Source organism: Mesoplodon mirus (assembly GCF_964341445.2).
Source record: "Mesoplodon mirus genome assembly, chromosome: 9".
NCBI classification, from domain to species: Eukaryota; Metazoa; Chordata; class Mammalia; order Artiodactyla; family Ziphiidae; genus Mesoplodon; species Mesoplodon mirus.
The window spans coordinates 93,245,365-93,261,743 of NC_138985.1; the positions used below are offsets into that span (position 1 = coordinate 93,245,365).

The 16,379-nt window shown below is 36.4% G+C and overlaps 1 protein-coding gene across 7 annotated transcripts in view; it reads left to right on the plus strand.

The window, feature by feature from the left end:
• KLHDC10 (kelch domain containing 10) overlaps positions 1 to 16,379 on the plus strand; it is a 59,213-nt gene that overhangs the window by 31,386 nt on the left and 11,448 nt on the right. For 5 of the 7 annotated variants that reach the window (XM_082632371.1, XM_082632365.1, XM_082632366.1 and 2 more), the window contains 4 exons: positions 10,896 to 11,117; positions 12,488 to 12,642; positions 13,807 to 13,955; positions 15,532 to 15,616. In XM_082632371.1, coding sequence (XP_082488497.1) covers positions 10,896 to 11,117; positions 12,488 to 12,642; positions 13,807 to 13,955; positions 15,532 to 15,616 — 611 coding nt within the window. Of the gene's footprint in view, positions 1 to 5,026; positions 5,325 to 10,895; positions 11,118 to 12,487; positions 12,643 to 13,806; positions 13,956 to 15,531; positions 15,617 to 16,379 lie in introns of those variants that run through there. The other 2 variants (XM_082632368.1, XM_082632370.1) reach the window with 2 other exon arrangements.

Genomic DNA, 16,379 nt, shown 5'->3' on the forward strand with positions numbered 1-16,379 from the left:
ATTTGAGGAATTTCAGGGTAACAGAAAGCAGTTGGAATTCTAATGATTGAGAAACCAGAACAGAATAAAATGCAACCCCAAATAGGTACTCCTGCGGCATGCTGGAAATCAGATAATTTCTTAAAGAGCTCCTGTCCTGAAACTCAAGCCTAGAATCAGCAAGTGGAGGAGGAGGGAGCATGTAGGGGGAAGATGGAACATCAGGGCAAGTAATTAAGGGACTGCCTTCAGAACTGTTATTTCTCCTACTTCTCTCCCTCCCTCCCTGGCAATGGCATTAGTTCTAAGATAAAGCTCTAAGAACAGTTCTTCAAGCAAAGTAGGGGATTTGTTTAGGGGAGGGTTGAATAGGCAGTGCTTTCATGGACTGGGATTGGAAACAGTGTGCGTACAAAGCAGAGCTTTAGGTAATGGACCTCCACAATAGATTGGATGAGGAGGGTGGAATAGGGGGAGGAGAAGGAAGCAGACTCCACCAAGGACTGATGTACATTAAATGACCATGCTAGCAAAATGCAGCCTTCCTTATTTTAGAAAAACTGCTTTTTCTCCACTTCTAAAGAGAAACCTGTCTGTGAGTGTACCACTTACCTGCAGACACCCATAATCAAACACATCTCCCATTTGGAGGTTTGGAGACAGAGTAATACAACTGTGGAGGAAATTCATTATCTCTTAGAATACTAATCAATGTAGTCCTTCACTTTTTAATATGAATCAGTGATCAAGGCTTACCAGACACTTGAGGGAAACTAAACTTGTTCTGATCACAGCAGGTTTCCTCAGAGTCAAGAGAGAATTGGGTCCACAAATAAAAAGACAACTGCCGTGCAAAAAAAAGGAATGGTTAAGGAATTAGTTCCATATTGAAACTTGCTGAAATAAAGATGCAGTTGGAGGATTAAATAATACACAGGTTTAAGACCAATTTTTACAAAAATAAAGTAGAGGAAGTTTACAGACCATAAAGCAAGAGGACGAAAAGAGAAAGTACATGAGGAAAATTATACTTTGAGGGTAGATATAAGTGATCCAGTATCCATTTTATAGAGTTACATAAGGAAAGACAGTGGAAGAGAGAAAATAAAGAAATAAAGAATATTTCCCTATGCTGAAGAAAGACTCTCGAGTTTTCAAGTATAAAGGGCCCACCAAAGGGCTTCCCTGGTGGTGCAGTGGTTGAGAGTCTGCCTGCCGATGCAGGGGACATGGGTTCGTGCCGCAGTCTGGGAAGATCCCACATCCCGCGGAGCGGCTGGACCCGTGAGCCATGGCCGCTGAGCCTGCGCGTCTAGAGCCTGTGCTCTGCAACGGGAGAGGCCACAACAGTGAGAGGCCCGTGTACCGCCAAAAAAAAAAAAAAAAAGCCCACCAAGGAACAAGCTAGGAAAATGTAAAAGCAAAAAGCATCTATCTGTACATTACTGAACTACTTATGATTCCAGAGATAGAAAACAGGCTACATAGAAAGACTCAAGACTGAGATTTCTCACCTGCAACATAGTTTGCTAGAAGATAAGTGCCTTCAGTGTTCTGAGGGAAAATTATTTTGAACACAGAACTGTATCCAGCCTCACTAATATTTAAATGTTTAAATGGAGGTCAAAATAAATAAGAACTCTGAAAGTTTATGAACACACCCTTTTTGAGAAAATTACTCGAAGAGGTGTTCTGAGTAAAATGAAAAACAAATCCAAGAAAGAGGAAGGTTTGGGCATAAGAAGCGGTAGTATATAAAAAAAGCAGAAAAACTTAGAGTTGTGTATAAATACAGGGACTGTGAAGCCTGGTATAATTGATAAGAAAAGTTTTCTAAATATATAGAAGAATAATGTAAATCTAGTATATGTGTATGTATGTGTATGTATATATATAACAGTCTGTAACTAACATTTCAGACGATTTAAACAAACGGGATAGGAAGAAAGTAAAACTCTGCTAAAGATCTTATAATTTTTCATTTTAGAATTTCTAGGTGTAATATATGCTTATTAAAATTCAAATAATATGGAAATATATAGGGTGAAAAATGAATGTCCTTATCTCAAGCATATATAACAAATTTGTATAAATCAATAAGAAAAAGACATCTCAGTACAAGAATGTATAAAAGGCTTGAGCAGCCACTTCCCAAAAGGATCAATCCAGTTGGCCAACAAACATGAGAAGGTGCTCAACCTCACTAGTAATGAGATAGATGCATATTAAAACCACAGTGAGCTAGGTCTACAAACTCACAGGAATTGCTAAATTAAAAAGACTGTGGATACTAATACTAAATATTTTGTAACCAGTTTGGCCTTTATCTAGTAAAGGTAAAGATTCCCATGCATTATGACTCAGAAATTCCATTTCTACATTTATAGCCAACAAATATGGGCCCCTGTACACCTGAAAACATGTACAAAAATGTTTATAGCAGTATTAAGAGCCACTAATTTGAACAACCCAAATGTCCATTCACGCAACATAGACTGGATAAATCGTGGTATATATTCATACAAAGAAATACTATTTGGCAATGGAAATGAACAGACTATCTCTAACCCCAGCAACGTGGATGAATCTCAGAAACATGATTTTGAATGAAAGATCCCATAAAGGAAACATACTATATCATTCTATACAAATACACTTCAAAACTAGGCCCAAATAAACAATATTGTTTAGGGATGCATACTTAGGTATAATAAAGCTATTAAAAGAAAGCAGGTTTTATGATTGCCATAAAAATCAGGAAATAGGTTTCCTCTGGAAGTGAAGGAGGTGGGATGGAGAGGGTTGTGATCAAAAGGGGCAGGTAAGAGGGCATCTGTGTTCTGGCAGTATTCTATTTTTTGACCTGGATGATGACGACATGTTACTTTTCTGATAATTTGTTAAACTATACATTTATAATTATGTTCCTATACATGTGTTGTATTTCACAATAAAAGAGGTTAAATTAAAAAGCAAGGTCCCATTTCGCATCTTTACTCCTCACCTTATTCCCCTTTCCAGAAGTAACCACTGTTAATAGCCAAATTTCTTTCCAGACGTGGTTTACTCTGTTGTTAGAGAAATACCAACTTATGGGTTTTTAAAAAATATTAGGGGTAATACTATGTAGATCTCCCTAAGGAAAAAGGAAAGGAAAAAAGCTCGATTATTTCAGTAATTAGAAAAGTGGGAAAATGAAATAATAAGTAAGAATGGTTGAAAATGTATATATATATATGTGATGGCAGGGATAAATCTAAATAGAAATTAAGATCAAATTGTGTTTATCTGTGGAATGTATTTAGTACTTTAAAAGGTTAAAAGAAACAGTTTGATTTTTCTGTTATCAAAAGCATTTAATAAAATTTGATACTCAGTGTGTTCATTTTATTAAAATGCATCAAGCTATACTCTTATGATATATGTACTTTTCTATACATACATTTTAATAAAGACTTTATTTTAAACCATTCCTGGTTAAGAAAAAAATTTGTAGGCATCCAGGAATGAAAGAAATTTTATTTTACTGATAGACTACCTAGAAGAAACCAATAGCAAATATCATATATAATAGTGAAACATTACCAATATTCTCATTAAAAATGTAAAAAAAAAGACAAAAATGCCCATTATCATCTCCACTATTCAACCTTGTTCTGGAGGTTTCAGCCAATACAATGAAGAAAAAATTAAAAGGTACATATACTGGAAAGAAAGAGCTGAAAGTTGTCTTTAATAACAGGATTATATGATTGTCTGATGTAAAATTCAAGATAATTAACTAATGATAACTAATATTAGAGTTTAGAAAATTGGCTTGATAAAATTTAAACTTGCAAAGATAAATTACTTTCCTGTATATTAACAAGTAATTAAAAAATAAAAGATATCTATTCACAATTATATAGAAAATTATAAGGTACTTAGGAATAAAAAACAAGAAGAAAACAATGAAACTATACTGATGATATCAAAAAGATGAGGGTAAATGGCTAGAGACTATATTCCTTCATGGGTCATCTCAAGTAAAATCCTCAAGGGACTTGCTTAAAATTTAGTTTTAAATTTTAGTCTGACATAATTTCAGACTTACAGAGAAGTTACAAGAATGGTAAAAAAAATTGTCCGGTATTCACCCAGGTCCCCCAGATGTTAACATTTGATCACATTTGCTTTATCCTGCTCCCTCTCTCCTCTCCTCTTCCCTTTCTCCCCTCGCTATCTGTAATACATATGCATATACATATTGTTTTTCTGTTTGAACCACTTGAGATTAAGCTGCAGACACTATGCTCCTTTACCCCTAAATATTTTGGTGTTTGTTCCTGGAAAACAGATATTCTCTTATGTAACTGCAGAGCAAGTACCAAAATTGAGAAATTAACACTATTAACACTATAAATAATGGATTAAGTTAACATTATCATCAGATTTACAGGCCTCATTTCAGATTTTGCCAATTTTTCCAATAATGTCCTTTATAGTAAAATAAAGTCCCGGAATCATGTGTTGCATTCAGTTCTCATGTATCTTTAGCCTTAATATTTTTGAACAGTAGGGACTTAGTCATATTGTAGAATTCCTTTTAGTTTAGGTTTGTCTTGTGTTTTTTCATGATTACGTTCAACTTGTACATTTTTAGCTGGAATACTACGGAAGTAATGCTGTGTTCATTTCACTGCACATGATGTTGATTTGTCCCTTTACTGGTGATGTTAACTTTGATCACCTGGATAAGATGGTGTCTGCCCAAGGGGCCTCTTACAGATTTTAACAAACTGATTCTAAAACCCAACGCAAGAGTAAATGGAAAATAACTAAGAAGTTTTTGTAAAAGAGTAACAAAGGGGAGTTTGCCCTACTAGATGTTGATAGATACTTCAGAGCTTTCGTAATTAAAACGGTGTGGTAATGGTACAGGAATCAATAAATAAACAGTGGGACTGAACAGAGCCCAGAAGCCCAGGCCGATATGTAGTGACAGCTGTCTCAAGTATGCTTTGCTCAGCACTTGAAACTGACTCATGGTAACACCAAAGTCTGTCAAAGCAAGTTTCTTTTACTGCTGCCAACTTAGACTTAAGATTACTCTGCCCTAAGAAGCCAGATCTTTATATATGAATCTCATACAGTGTATGGAGTCTCTGTGGTAGGAGATGCTTACATAACCAAGAATATTGTGTGCTGCTGTGGATGGATGGTCTTTGCCTGAGCAGCTTGGACTCTGGGAGTAGTAAAACGGTCTACGTACCAGTCAGGGATGGGAACCAGCTGGCCCAGTCTTCCCTGGCTTTCCTGTCCAGGCTTCCAGGTGTACAATAGAAGACCTGTCTTCTTAGGTAGAGGTAATGCTGGGCTTTATATTTGGAAAGAAGGGACCACTTAAGTTAAACTGAATTTATCATTTAAGCTGTATGATATTTATAACTAGTTAATACTTTTAGCAATAAAGGTGGTGGTTGTTGTTGTTTTTTTACAATGGCCTTATCACAAATGTTTGATAGCACATCTAGAGGTGGCTACATCTTGTGATAGGCTTATTAAGCAAAAATGTTATATGCTACTTTATTTGCAAGCTTTCTCATTTAAGATTGTGTGATGTGTCTTGATTGTGTGCATTCTTAAAAGAGCAAAAGATTTTGTTTCCAAGGTTATTAGACCTGGATATTGGGATTTTACCAATTCTACTCTAGAACATGTCAATTTAGTATACGATAAAGATGGCATTTCAGTTCAGCGTAGAAGGGATGACTTTCCATAAGGGGTTTAGGGACAATAGCCTATCCATTTTGCAGGAAATATTAGAGCCCTACCTCATAAAATACACAAAAATATGTTCAGAATGTATTCATGTTCTGAATATTAAAAATCAAAACTAAAAAATTGTTAGAAATAAATAAGAATAGTAATTTTATAATGATGCAGAGCTAAATGAGATGTAAAGCAAATGAGCCTTTTGTTGTTGTTGCAAAGGAGGCTTAAAAGAAAAGATTGAGAGATTCAATTACACAAAAACTTCCATATAGTAAAAGGTACCATAAACAAAATTAAAAGCCCAATAGCAGGCTGGAAGAAAGAAATAGAATAAATAAATAATTTCTACAAATCTGTGAGAAGACAACACAATAGATAGGAAAGTGGACAGGGGATATGATCAGGCAATTCCCCAAAGAAGAAATACAAATAGGCCAATAAACATGTGAACTAGTAAAAATCAGGGAAATACAAAGTAACCTGACACCCATCGGACTGGCACAAACTAAAAAGGTTGAAGAGGGCATAAAGGAATAGACACTACATACACTATTGCTGGGGGTATAAATTGTTGCAGTCTTTTCGGAAAGCAATATGGCTCTATAACAATATTATATCTGTAACAATTTTTTTGGGGGGGGGGGCTGCGTTGGGTCTTCATTGCTCCGCGTGGGCTTTCTCTAGTTGCGGTGAGCGGGGGCTACTCCTCGTTGCGGTGCACAGGTTTCTCATTGCGGTGGCTTCTCTTGTTGCGGAGCATGGGCTCTAGGCGCGCAGGCTCAGTAGTTGCAGCACGTGGGCCCTAGAGCGCAGGTTCAGTCGTTGTGGCGCACGGGCTTAGTTGCTCCACGGCATGTCGGACCTTCCTGGACCAGGGATCGAACCCATGTCCCCTGCATTGGCAGGCAGATTCTTAACCACTGCGCCACCGGGGAAGTCCCCTATCTGTGTCACTTTTAAGTGTATATTCCTTTGACCCCAGAAATTCTGTTTCCAGAAATTTTTAGACATTTGCATATAAATCTACCTAAAGAAAGCTTTGTTACAAAATTATTTGTAACGGTAATAATACTGGCGCAACCTCATCATTGCCTTATCTCTGACAGCGTCTTTCTTCCTTTGGGCTGCAAACTAAAGCCCATGTCCCTGGTTACAGTAAGCTCTGGCTTACTCCCTGGGGTAAAGAGCAAGTGTGCTCATCATTGTGACATGATGAGTACACTGAAGCAAAAAGATGGCTTAGTTACCACAGGTACATACTCCCTCAGCTGCATGTTCCCTTCTGGGTATTGAGTTCACCTCTGCATACAGGTTCAGTTTTTTTGTGTTTTGGGTTTTTTTTTTTTTTTTGCCGTACGCGGGCCTCTCACTGTTGTGGCCTCTCCCGTTGCGGAGCACAGGCTCCAGACGCGCAGGCTCAGCGACCATGGCTCATGGGACCAGCTGCTCCACGGCATGTGGGATCCTCCCGGACCAGTGCATGAACCCGTGTCCCCTGCATCGGCAGGCGGACTCTCAACCACTGCGCCACCAGGGAAGCCCACAGGTTCAGTTTTAATTTTTGACTTATGCATTTTCTAATTGGAGTTCCTCAATCAGGTAACCTAATTCTGTGGCTGATTTTATTAGTAGCAAGTACTTTTTAGGAGAGTGGGGTTTGCACATGGAGAATTTGGGACAAGATTCAGAGAACTACTTTTAAGAATCTAAAACCCAGTTAAGTTTTGGTTTAGGTTGAGGAGCCTATGCTATATTCTTCATAATGAAAATTAATGTGTAGTCTCCATGACATTAACCCTGATAAATCCCCATGATTTATTCAAAATAAAATATGGCTTTCTAACATGTTAGTCACTCTTGGGCTATAAATATGTACAAAGAAATCTTTAGTTACTGACTAAAGAGAAAGAATAGTTACCTCTTTACTCCTAGCTATAAGACTTCTTGACAGGATGTTTAATATTTATCATACGTTGATCAAATGCTCTTTACCCAGCAGTTTAATTTGCATAGATAATGGCATTATTTACAGAAGCCAGCAATTGAGCTAGACAAGCGCTTTCGATAGACATGTTACGTGAGCCACAAAACTTTAAATTTTCTAGTAGCCACATGAAAAAAGTAAAAAATAGGTGACATTAATCTTAATTTTTATTTGACTCAAGAGATCAAAAATGTCATTTCAACCTATATTCAGATATAAAAATTAGTAACTTTACGTTTATTTTTGGGTACTAAGTGTTTGAAATCCAGGGGGTATTTTACATTTAAAGCATAGCTCAGTTTGAACCAGCCTTATTTCAGATGCTCAGGAGTCATATGTGGCTAGTGGCCACTGTGTTGGACAGCGCAGGACTAGACTGTAAGCTCCAGAGGACAGAAAGAGTAATGGTCTTACCATTGTATCCTCAGCAGCTAGTACAGTACCTGGTATGTAGCAGGCGTCCAGTAATATTTTTGGCTTAATGAATGAATGAATGAGTAGGTAAATATAAAATCATCTTTCATTGACTCCTCAACCTTTAATCCGTGTGAGTTACATTTGTCTCAAAAATAGTTGGCAGTAAACTTAGAATGGAATGTCTTCTCCATTGTACAGTCGTTTAGAGAAAATCCTGGAATATACTGTATGTCTTTTCATAAAAAGCAGTTTCAAAAAGTATCTTATGGCTCCAGGTAATAAGGCAAATGACATTATAGAGATTCTTAGAGTTCCTGTCTGTTGACCATAGCAACTCTGTTAAGTTTTTTTCTTAAAATTTGTCTTGCTAATTCTTAGAAACATTTGTGTTTTGAGAAGACCGTTGCATAATCCAACCCCTGTCCCCAAAATTGTATCTCTCTTAAGCACAATATCAAAGTCCACTGAGAGCTCTACACTGTTTTGATCATCCCTGTTACTGTTAACTTTGCCCTGAAGTTAGTATCAGTGAAACTTCTAGTGTCTGTTTTATATCTCTAACTGTTTTAGGTGTTGTGGGTGATACAGGCTAATTGCTATACATGATTTTTGCCCTTTAGAAACTTATAATTATTTGGAGAATAAAAATAAATATTAACGAAATGAGTAGAGAAAAATTAAATTTGTAAATTTGTTCAGTGTCTTCTGTGTGCCTTAGGTTTGGTAATAGAAAGGTGAATGCAAATAATTCCTCTTCCCTCAAATAGCTTATAGCCTCCTGGGAAGATACATATATTATTAACCAATAAACATTTTAAGATAATAGCAAGTATAATAAATCTGTAAAGTACAGGAATAATAATCCACTCATACAAATGAAGAAGCTGAGACTCAGTGAGGGTCAGTGACTTGCTCAAGGAAGCAGTTAGAAAGAACCTGGATTCAAATCTAGATATTTGTAGAAGTTATTGCTCTTTCTTCCACACCGCATTTTCTGTGTTTCAAGATTTTTAGAAAGAGAAATTGAGTTCACTTGAGGTAAATCACAGCTTGTGAGTAAATTTCCTAAGTGATTATAGTTTGCCTAAAATCATATTTATTATGTATTTACATAGTTATGGTGTAATCATCTTATTAATTGTCCATGTCTGTCCTATTATTTGAGTGGTATGGTACTGAATTGTAAGGGCTGTAGGTTTTTTCTTTTCTTGGCCGCACTGCGCAGCTTGCAGGATCTCAGTTTCCCGACCAGGGATTGAACCCAGGCCACAGCAGTTAAAGCCCAGAATCCTAACCACTGGGCCACCAGGGAACTTCCAGGCATCGAAGGCTAGGTAGACCAGGCCAAGAGCTAAGGGAAGGACTCGGCTTTCTAAGCAGAGAGACAGACTTAAACAGGCAGGAGTGTGAGGGATCAGGAAAGGCTCTGAATTGCTGTTTGAGGGCTTCAAGCTTGAGCAGAAAGGAGCCATCAGAGATTCTCAGGACCAACAGGTTGGACTTGAGTGATTGGGTGATTCGTGGTTTGTTCGTTTGGTTTTTAGTTTTTCTAGCTCTGTGCAATTTCTTTTCAGTTCTTGTTTAAAAGCATACTGTAGGAAGTGGGATTTTGATTTAAAAACATAAATATGTGAGGCCTATATTAGGCTGGTAATAAATGTTTATATAACAAATGTTTATTAGGTGTCCAGCATTGTCATAAATATTAATATTAGTATCTATTCCTAATATATGAAAGTAGATAAATCTGTAGGATAACAGACGACCATAGTAGCTTATTCCATCCAGTGTGTATTTAAGCATCTTTGGTTCTGTAGCTATATAAGGGTTTGTGTAGACCGGTGTAAAAATTGTAAGGATAATAGAAGTAATATAAATTTCGGGGTTTTTTACTCTAAAATAGTCTTGAAGTAACTTTTAGTAAACTAGTTGACATAATTTAAAATTCAGAAAACTTACAAATTGTAGAAATAGCTTTTTTTTTCCTTTTCTTTTGGCTGTGCAGCTTGTGGGATCTTTAGTTCCCCGACCAGGGATTGAACCCGGGGCCCCAGCATTGGAAGCACCGAGTCCTAACCACTGGACCACCAGGAAATTCCCTGAAATAGCTTTTCTCAGTAAAGCTCTTAATAGGATGAAAGATGCTCTTTGAGATAAATACAGGGATATTCTTTGTTAGCTACCATAATGTCTGGAGTGGTATTTAAATTCCAGACTTTGCTATAACTCTTTGAAAGCCAGTTTTCTTTTTAAGTGTATAATTATATATTGTGGAAAAATCACAGGTTTTATGTATGTGTATTTTTATTTATACATGACTCATTCACATTTGTGATTATATTTATGTAGTTCTCTAATATTTTCAGTTTAATTTCGTTGGCCTGTGTTTTTTTCTCCTCTAAGAAAATAGAAAATCTGTCCTTTTAGCTTCTGGATTATTAAACCCCTCCTCCTTTTCTTGAAAACTCCAAGTTACCAGCCATTTTCTCAAGTTTATGATGCTATTTTGCCTCCCTTGGGAAAAATCTTTTTACAGTTATCAAAATCTGAAAATAGTCCTATGAAATAGAAATGGAGACTAGCTCCTTAAAATCCTAAGTAGTATGTGTGAATGTGTAAAATAACCTAAGTAAATAATAAGTACATCCACATTATAAATTTTCCCTGATTTACTTTTAAAGATAAAATGTTTGTTGCCAAATTTTGTTTGTGCTTTTAATCTGCTGGGTCATCTGTGGAAAACTGTCCTCTTCTCTCCTAGGCCACAGACCTCCACCAGCACGAAGCGGACATCGTTGTGTGGCAGATAATACCAATCTGTATGTGTTTGGCGGTTATAACCCAGATTATGATGAATCAGGAGGGCCAGATAATGAAGACTATCCTCTCTTCAGGGAGCTTTGGAGGTATCATTTTGCTACAGGAGTATGGCACCAGATGGGCACAGATGGCTACATGCCCCGAGAATTGGCATCTATGTCACGTGAGTGCCAGCAGTTCTGAACTTTTGACTTTATGAAATGTCTGAGAGGTCTGGCTCAGTGTCACATGTTTTCCTTGTTAATAATGTTTAATAATACTAAATCATAATAGTAATATTATTAAACCCTGTTAATGGATAGACTCTTACTGTGATAATACTGTTATCAATACTATAGCATGGTGATTCAGAATCCATTGTGAGCTGGATAGTCCTGAGTTTGAACTTAGCTGTATGTCATTTACTTGACAGATGATTTTTAGCTTCTAGTTCCTTACCTATAAAATGGAATTAATAATATTTCAGAGGGTTCAACATAAAGTATCATATATATGCTAGGCAAAATGTAGTAGAAGATCAACAAATGGGGTTTACAGCTCTTGGACAAAGTACTTCACACGTGGTATCTGTTTAATCCTCACAACATCTCTATGATGCCAACACTGGAATTATCGCCATTGTACAGATGAGGAAACTGAGGCTTTAGAGAGGCCCGAAGGGCAGTGGCTGTGCGTGCAGGCTCTGGAGCCAGACTGCCTGGGATTGAACCCTAGCTTGGCAAAGTTCTTCTTAGGAAACCTTCAACAAATTATTTAAACCTCTCACCACTTCTATTTTATCATCTATAAAAATGGAAAAGATAATAATAGTTCCTACCTCATAGGGTTGTTGGGAAGATTAATTTAGAGAGATTAAATAACTTTCCTGAGGTCACACGAGACTTTAAACCCAGCTCTCACGGGCACCAGAGCTCATGCTGTTGACTCTTACACTACATCAATTGAATAATTGGTTAAAAAAAAAAAGTCATTGAAATAATACAGTAGCAGTATTTTCAGAATATTTGCCATCAGAGAGAGAAAAAGTATATACAAGTGTGTGTGATGACAGGAACAGAAAGTTACCAGCAGGATATTCGTGTTCTTTTTATCTGGTGGAGGATTAAGATGACAGAAACTATAATTTAAAATGTAGAGATCATTCCCCTGGCAAAAAACGAATGATCCTTTTATCCCTTCATCCTGAGTCCCACTGGGTCTTTGCTAAGGCAGTGATGATCCTTCATTTTCTTTTGCTTTACTGTATACTTGAACTATGTTAAGCAGCAGTGGTGGATTGTAGTTCATATCATTCAGTATTGTTATATACAGTGTTTCATGAATTTCACAATACGTGTCACACATCAAACAGTGAGCTATGTGAAATAGATCTTTTTCTGTAAAACTTTGTAGTAGTTGTATATCAGTGGTTTGAGCTATCTTCTGAAAGTATTAAAGCGGACATTTTTGAGTTTCTCAGATTTTCTGGGTTAATGTGGGAACACATTGCAGGTAGCCAGTACAAAAATGAAATTTGTGCTTCTCCTTTCCCAGTTGTGCTGCATGGAAACAACCTGTTGGTGTTTGGAGGAACAGGCATCCCATTTGGTGAGAGCAACGGCAATGACGTCCATGTCTGTAACGTGAAGTATAAGAGATGGGCTTTACTCAGCTGTCGGGGGAAGAAACCCAGTCGTATATATGGACAGGTACCAATCTGTGGCCAGTCATTGTGGATGTATTTGTTCAGATTTTCTAGTTCCAGGAACAATGTCAGAATATTTATATTGCCACCAATTTTTTTTTAATGGAGAATAAATTCATTGTGATTACTATTTGATATTTCAGTTCTGATGTGAAATTGTAGTTTGTAAATCTGGTTGCTTGCCTTCTTCTTTCCTATTTTTCCCCTTACTCTTTGTTTCTGATTAAGATCAATGATCTAGACCTGTATGGAGGTTTCTATAAATGTCAGGACCTCACCCACCCCCAATGAGAGATTTGGCTACTTATGGCCCAGGTCCTATCGTCTTTAGAGTGCTATGATGCTTTGAAGAGCTTTCTAACCTAAGTAATAGAGTAGATGATCCCTGTACTTGGTTAAGAGACTTTTATACAGATCTGAGCTAAAACACAGATTATATAGAAATTAGTTTCCAGTTAGGTTCTAGTGCTTCAAACCTTAGGTTTGAAAAGTTATATCTAAAAAGGTAGGAAAACAACTCACCATACTTCAGGGACCCTTTGAGAGTAATGGGCTAAGCTTAAAACAACCAAAGCTGTGGCTTCTTTCTCAACTAGCACTGGCTGGCACTGGTACTGATACATAGCTTCTGAACTATGTGTGAGGCACATACTGGATGATGTATCCCACCACAGGAGGCATTTAAACTCTAAGAAATTACCATAACAATAGCAAAACTTACATTGAGAAGAGTCTGGTGGAAAATGTCAAGTTTGGGGGACTGTCACCTCTAGACTTCTTACTTAAGGGATTCTGGTGCCTTATTTTCATATTTGCTCCTTCTCCTTAAGGGCATTTTTCTTCAGACTGCTTAGAAAGTGAAGCAGCTTTCAGTGGAAATGCTCATGTCCATGATCTATAAATTCTTTGGTTGGCTAGGACCCCTAAGGATCATCTGACACCCTTTGCCTCTCTAGATAGAACTTTCTTTCCAGTTGAGCAAAGTTAACTTTTCTAAAAATAGTCTCTGTTTCTCTAACATCTTTAGTCCTTTTTAAGGGTCTGATTTTTAGAAAGTTAAAAAATACAAGAAAATTTCATAAAACCTGATTTGGGGATATCTAGTAAGGTTACATTCTTCAATCAAGTGTTAACGAGGAAGTCTCGTTCACCTTTCCTCATTATCCAGGCCATGGCTATCATCAATGGCTCCCTTTATGTCTTTGGAGGGACAACTGGCTATATTTACAGCACAGACCTGCACAAATTAGATCTCAATACCAGAGAGTGGACACAACTGAAACCAAACAACCTATCCTGTGATCTACCAGAAGAGAGGTGAGATTCTAGGATTAAAGCATATTTATTCTTTCTTGCTAAGATTTTACTTTTTTTCAGAATATTGGCAGTATGGTTTGAAGAAGACCCTTTGGCCTGGTTAAAATAGCTAACTGGCTGTTAGATCCCAGTTCAGCATTAAAGAAGGGTCTTCTGGTGAGGGAATGATATCTCCCTCTGAATTAAAGAAATTTTTTCCTGTTATTTCCTCTTGTACTTCAGTTTTCCTGCATTAGGAAAATAGTGAAACCAATGGTAACAGTTGTAACTAAATTTCATATTACAGGCAAAATAATTACATTCTAGTTACTTTTTGATTTCCCTTTTTAACTTGCATATTAGGATTCTTTGGCTCATTTGCTTACAACTGTATCCCCAGTAAGAACACAGTGCCTTGCCCATAGTGGTACTCAGTGAGTGTGGTTGGATGGATGGAAGAAAGGAAGGGAAGGTCATTTATTTTAAGTGCTCTGTTAAACACTCAAACATCGCATGATTCTCTTTAGTTGCCTTCTAGTAGCAGTCATAGATCTTTCACTTTTTTTTTTTTTCCTAATAGCAGTTACCTCTTCTTAGAATTAAACTCACTGGAAAACTCAAAGAGGTTTTTTTGCCCTCTAAGTTTAAAAGCAAAGACAGTAAATAATTTTTTATTCACTGTTTAGACTATTATGTCTTTGTTGCCTTTAAAAAAATGACATATGGGTGCCAAGGAAGACTTATTTCTATTGTAGTATCTTAGTGGGCTGATTATTGCAGAACTACCATGAGAGGACTTGGGAGATGGCTTGGTATGGGGAGAAATTTTGATGTAATTTATTTTATCAGCACCAGGGCCTCCAGGGAAAGGAGGAAATAGATTGTTTTCAAAGCATTTTCACATGGTTGCCTTCTTTGAGTCATTTTATGGACATATTATAACTTGTTTCAGCTTTTAGCTAGACTGCTTGGATAAAAGTTCTGGTAGGTGTTTCACATTATATTCACAGTTTTATGTAGCATAATTTTTCTGATATTTTTGTATCTGTTAAATAGTATCTTAATTTGAAAGCCCATAGTCTAAGCTTTCTAATTAAATGTAGGCAGATCACTTTTTAAAACAGTAATAATTTCCCCTCTTGTACAGAGTTATCACAAAAATATTATAGAAAATCTAGAAAATACCAATAAGCAAAATGAAGAAAATAAAAAGCAAAATCTAAACTCAGGGATAACCAGGATTAACATTTTGCATGTATCCTTATAGTCATTTTCTGTGCATATTTGTATATCTATAAATTCTTAGTAGGATTATAGCCTATCTGCTCTTATATAACTGATTTTTTTTTCAGTTAATGACATGAAAAGAAGTTATCAGTATATTAACCATCCTCTCTTCCTACATTCTTATTGTTTGCATGCTAATCCATTTTTATATATTGTATAATTTATTTAACCAATTCACTATTATTAAACATTTGGGTTATTTCCAATAATTTATTATTATAAATAATGATGCAATAAAAAATCTTGCAGCCAAATCTTAGGTAGATCATTTTTCCCATAATTATAAATGTATTTTATTGTATATTTTCAGATACAGACATGAAATTGCACATGATGGGCAGAGGATTTACATCTTGGGAGGTGGTACTTCTTGGACAGCTTATTCCTTAAACAAGGTATATTAAAAAAGAGAGAGAGAGGAAGAAGGCTAGAGAGAGGCATGTGTTATACTAAGCATAATAAGTAAGAATTCTGTTACTGTAGATGTTGTAATTTTCAAGCAGTTTCTTCATCAACACCTATTTTGTGTTAGATGCTCTTTATAATATAAGGTTGAACTCTGCCAACTGGATATGCTTTCCAGTTGACAGTTGCATAATCACACACTGAAAATACTTTATTAGAACTATCCCTTTATGCTAGATGAGAAAAGACATTAAAAGAAAGATAGAGTAGCTTAAATGGAGCAACTAATTAGATTTGGAACCAGGATTCTCAGAATGTCACACCCCTCTCATTGTCAGTGCTGTGTATCTAAAAAGAACAGGCATGTTTAGGACTGCACATCACTAACTTTAGAAAGCTGAGTTCTGAAGGGCTTTTATTCATCCGTCTCTGTGGCATTTCTAAATCCATATGTCCCAGGGGAAATCTGTAGGCCTCAGTGCTCCTGATTTGGAACCTTAATGGTCTTTTTCCAGTTTTGTCAAAACTGCAGTTCCGTGTTTTCTTACCAACACTTGCTTTTTTCTGTTATAAAAATGATACATGTTCATTGTAGAAAATGTGCAAGTTGCAGAATTCCAACTTTTTTCTTCATTCTTTTCTATGATTTAAAAATAATAAAATTATGTATGTGCTGAATTTTCAATTGCTTCATTTAATGTTTTGCCTTATATTAGAATTAGGAAAGATCAGAGAATAGCAAAGGAAAAGAAG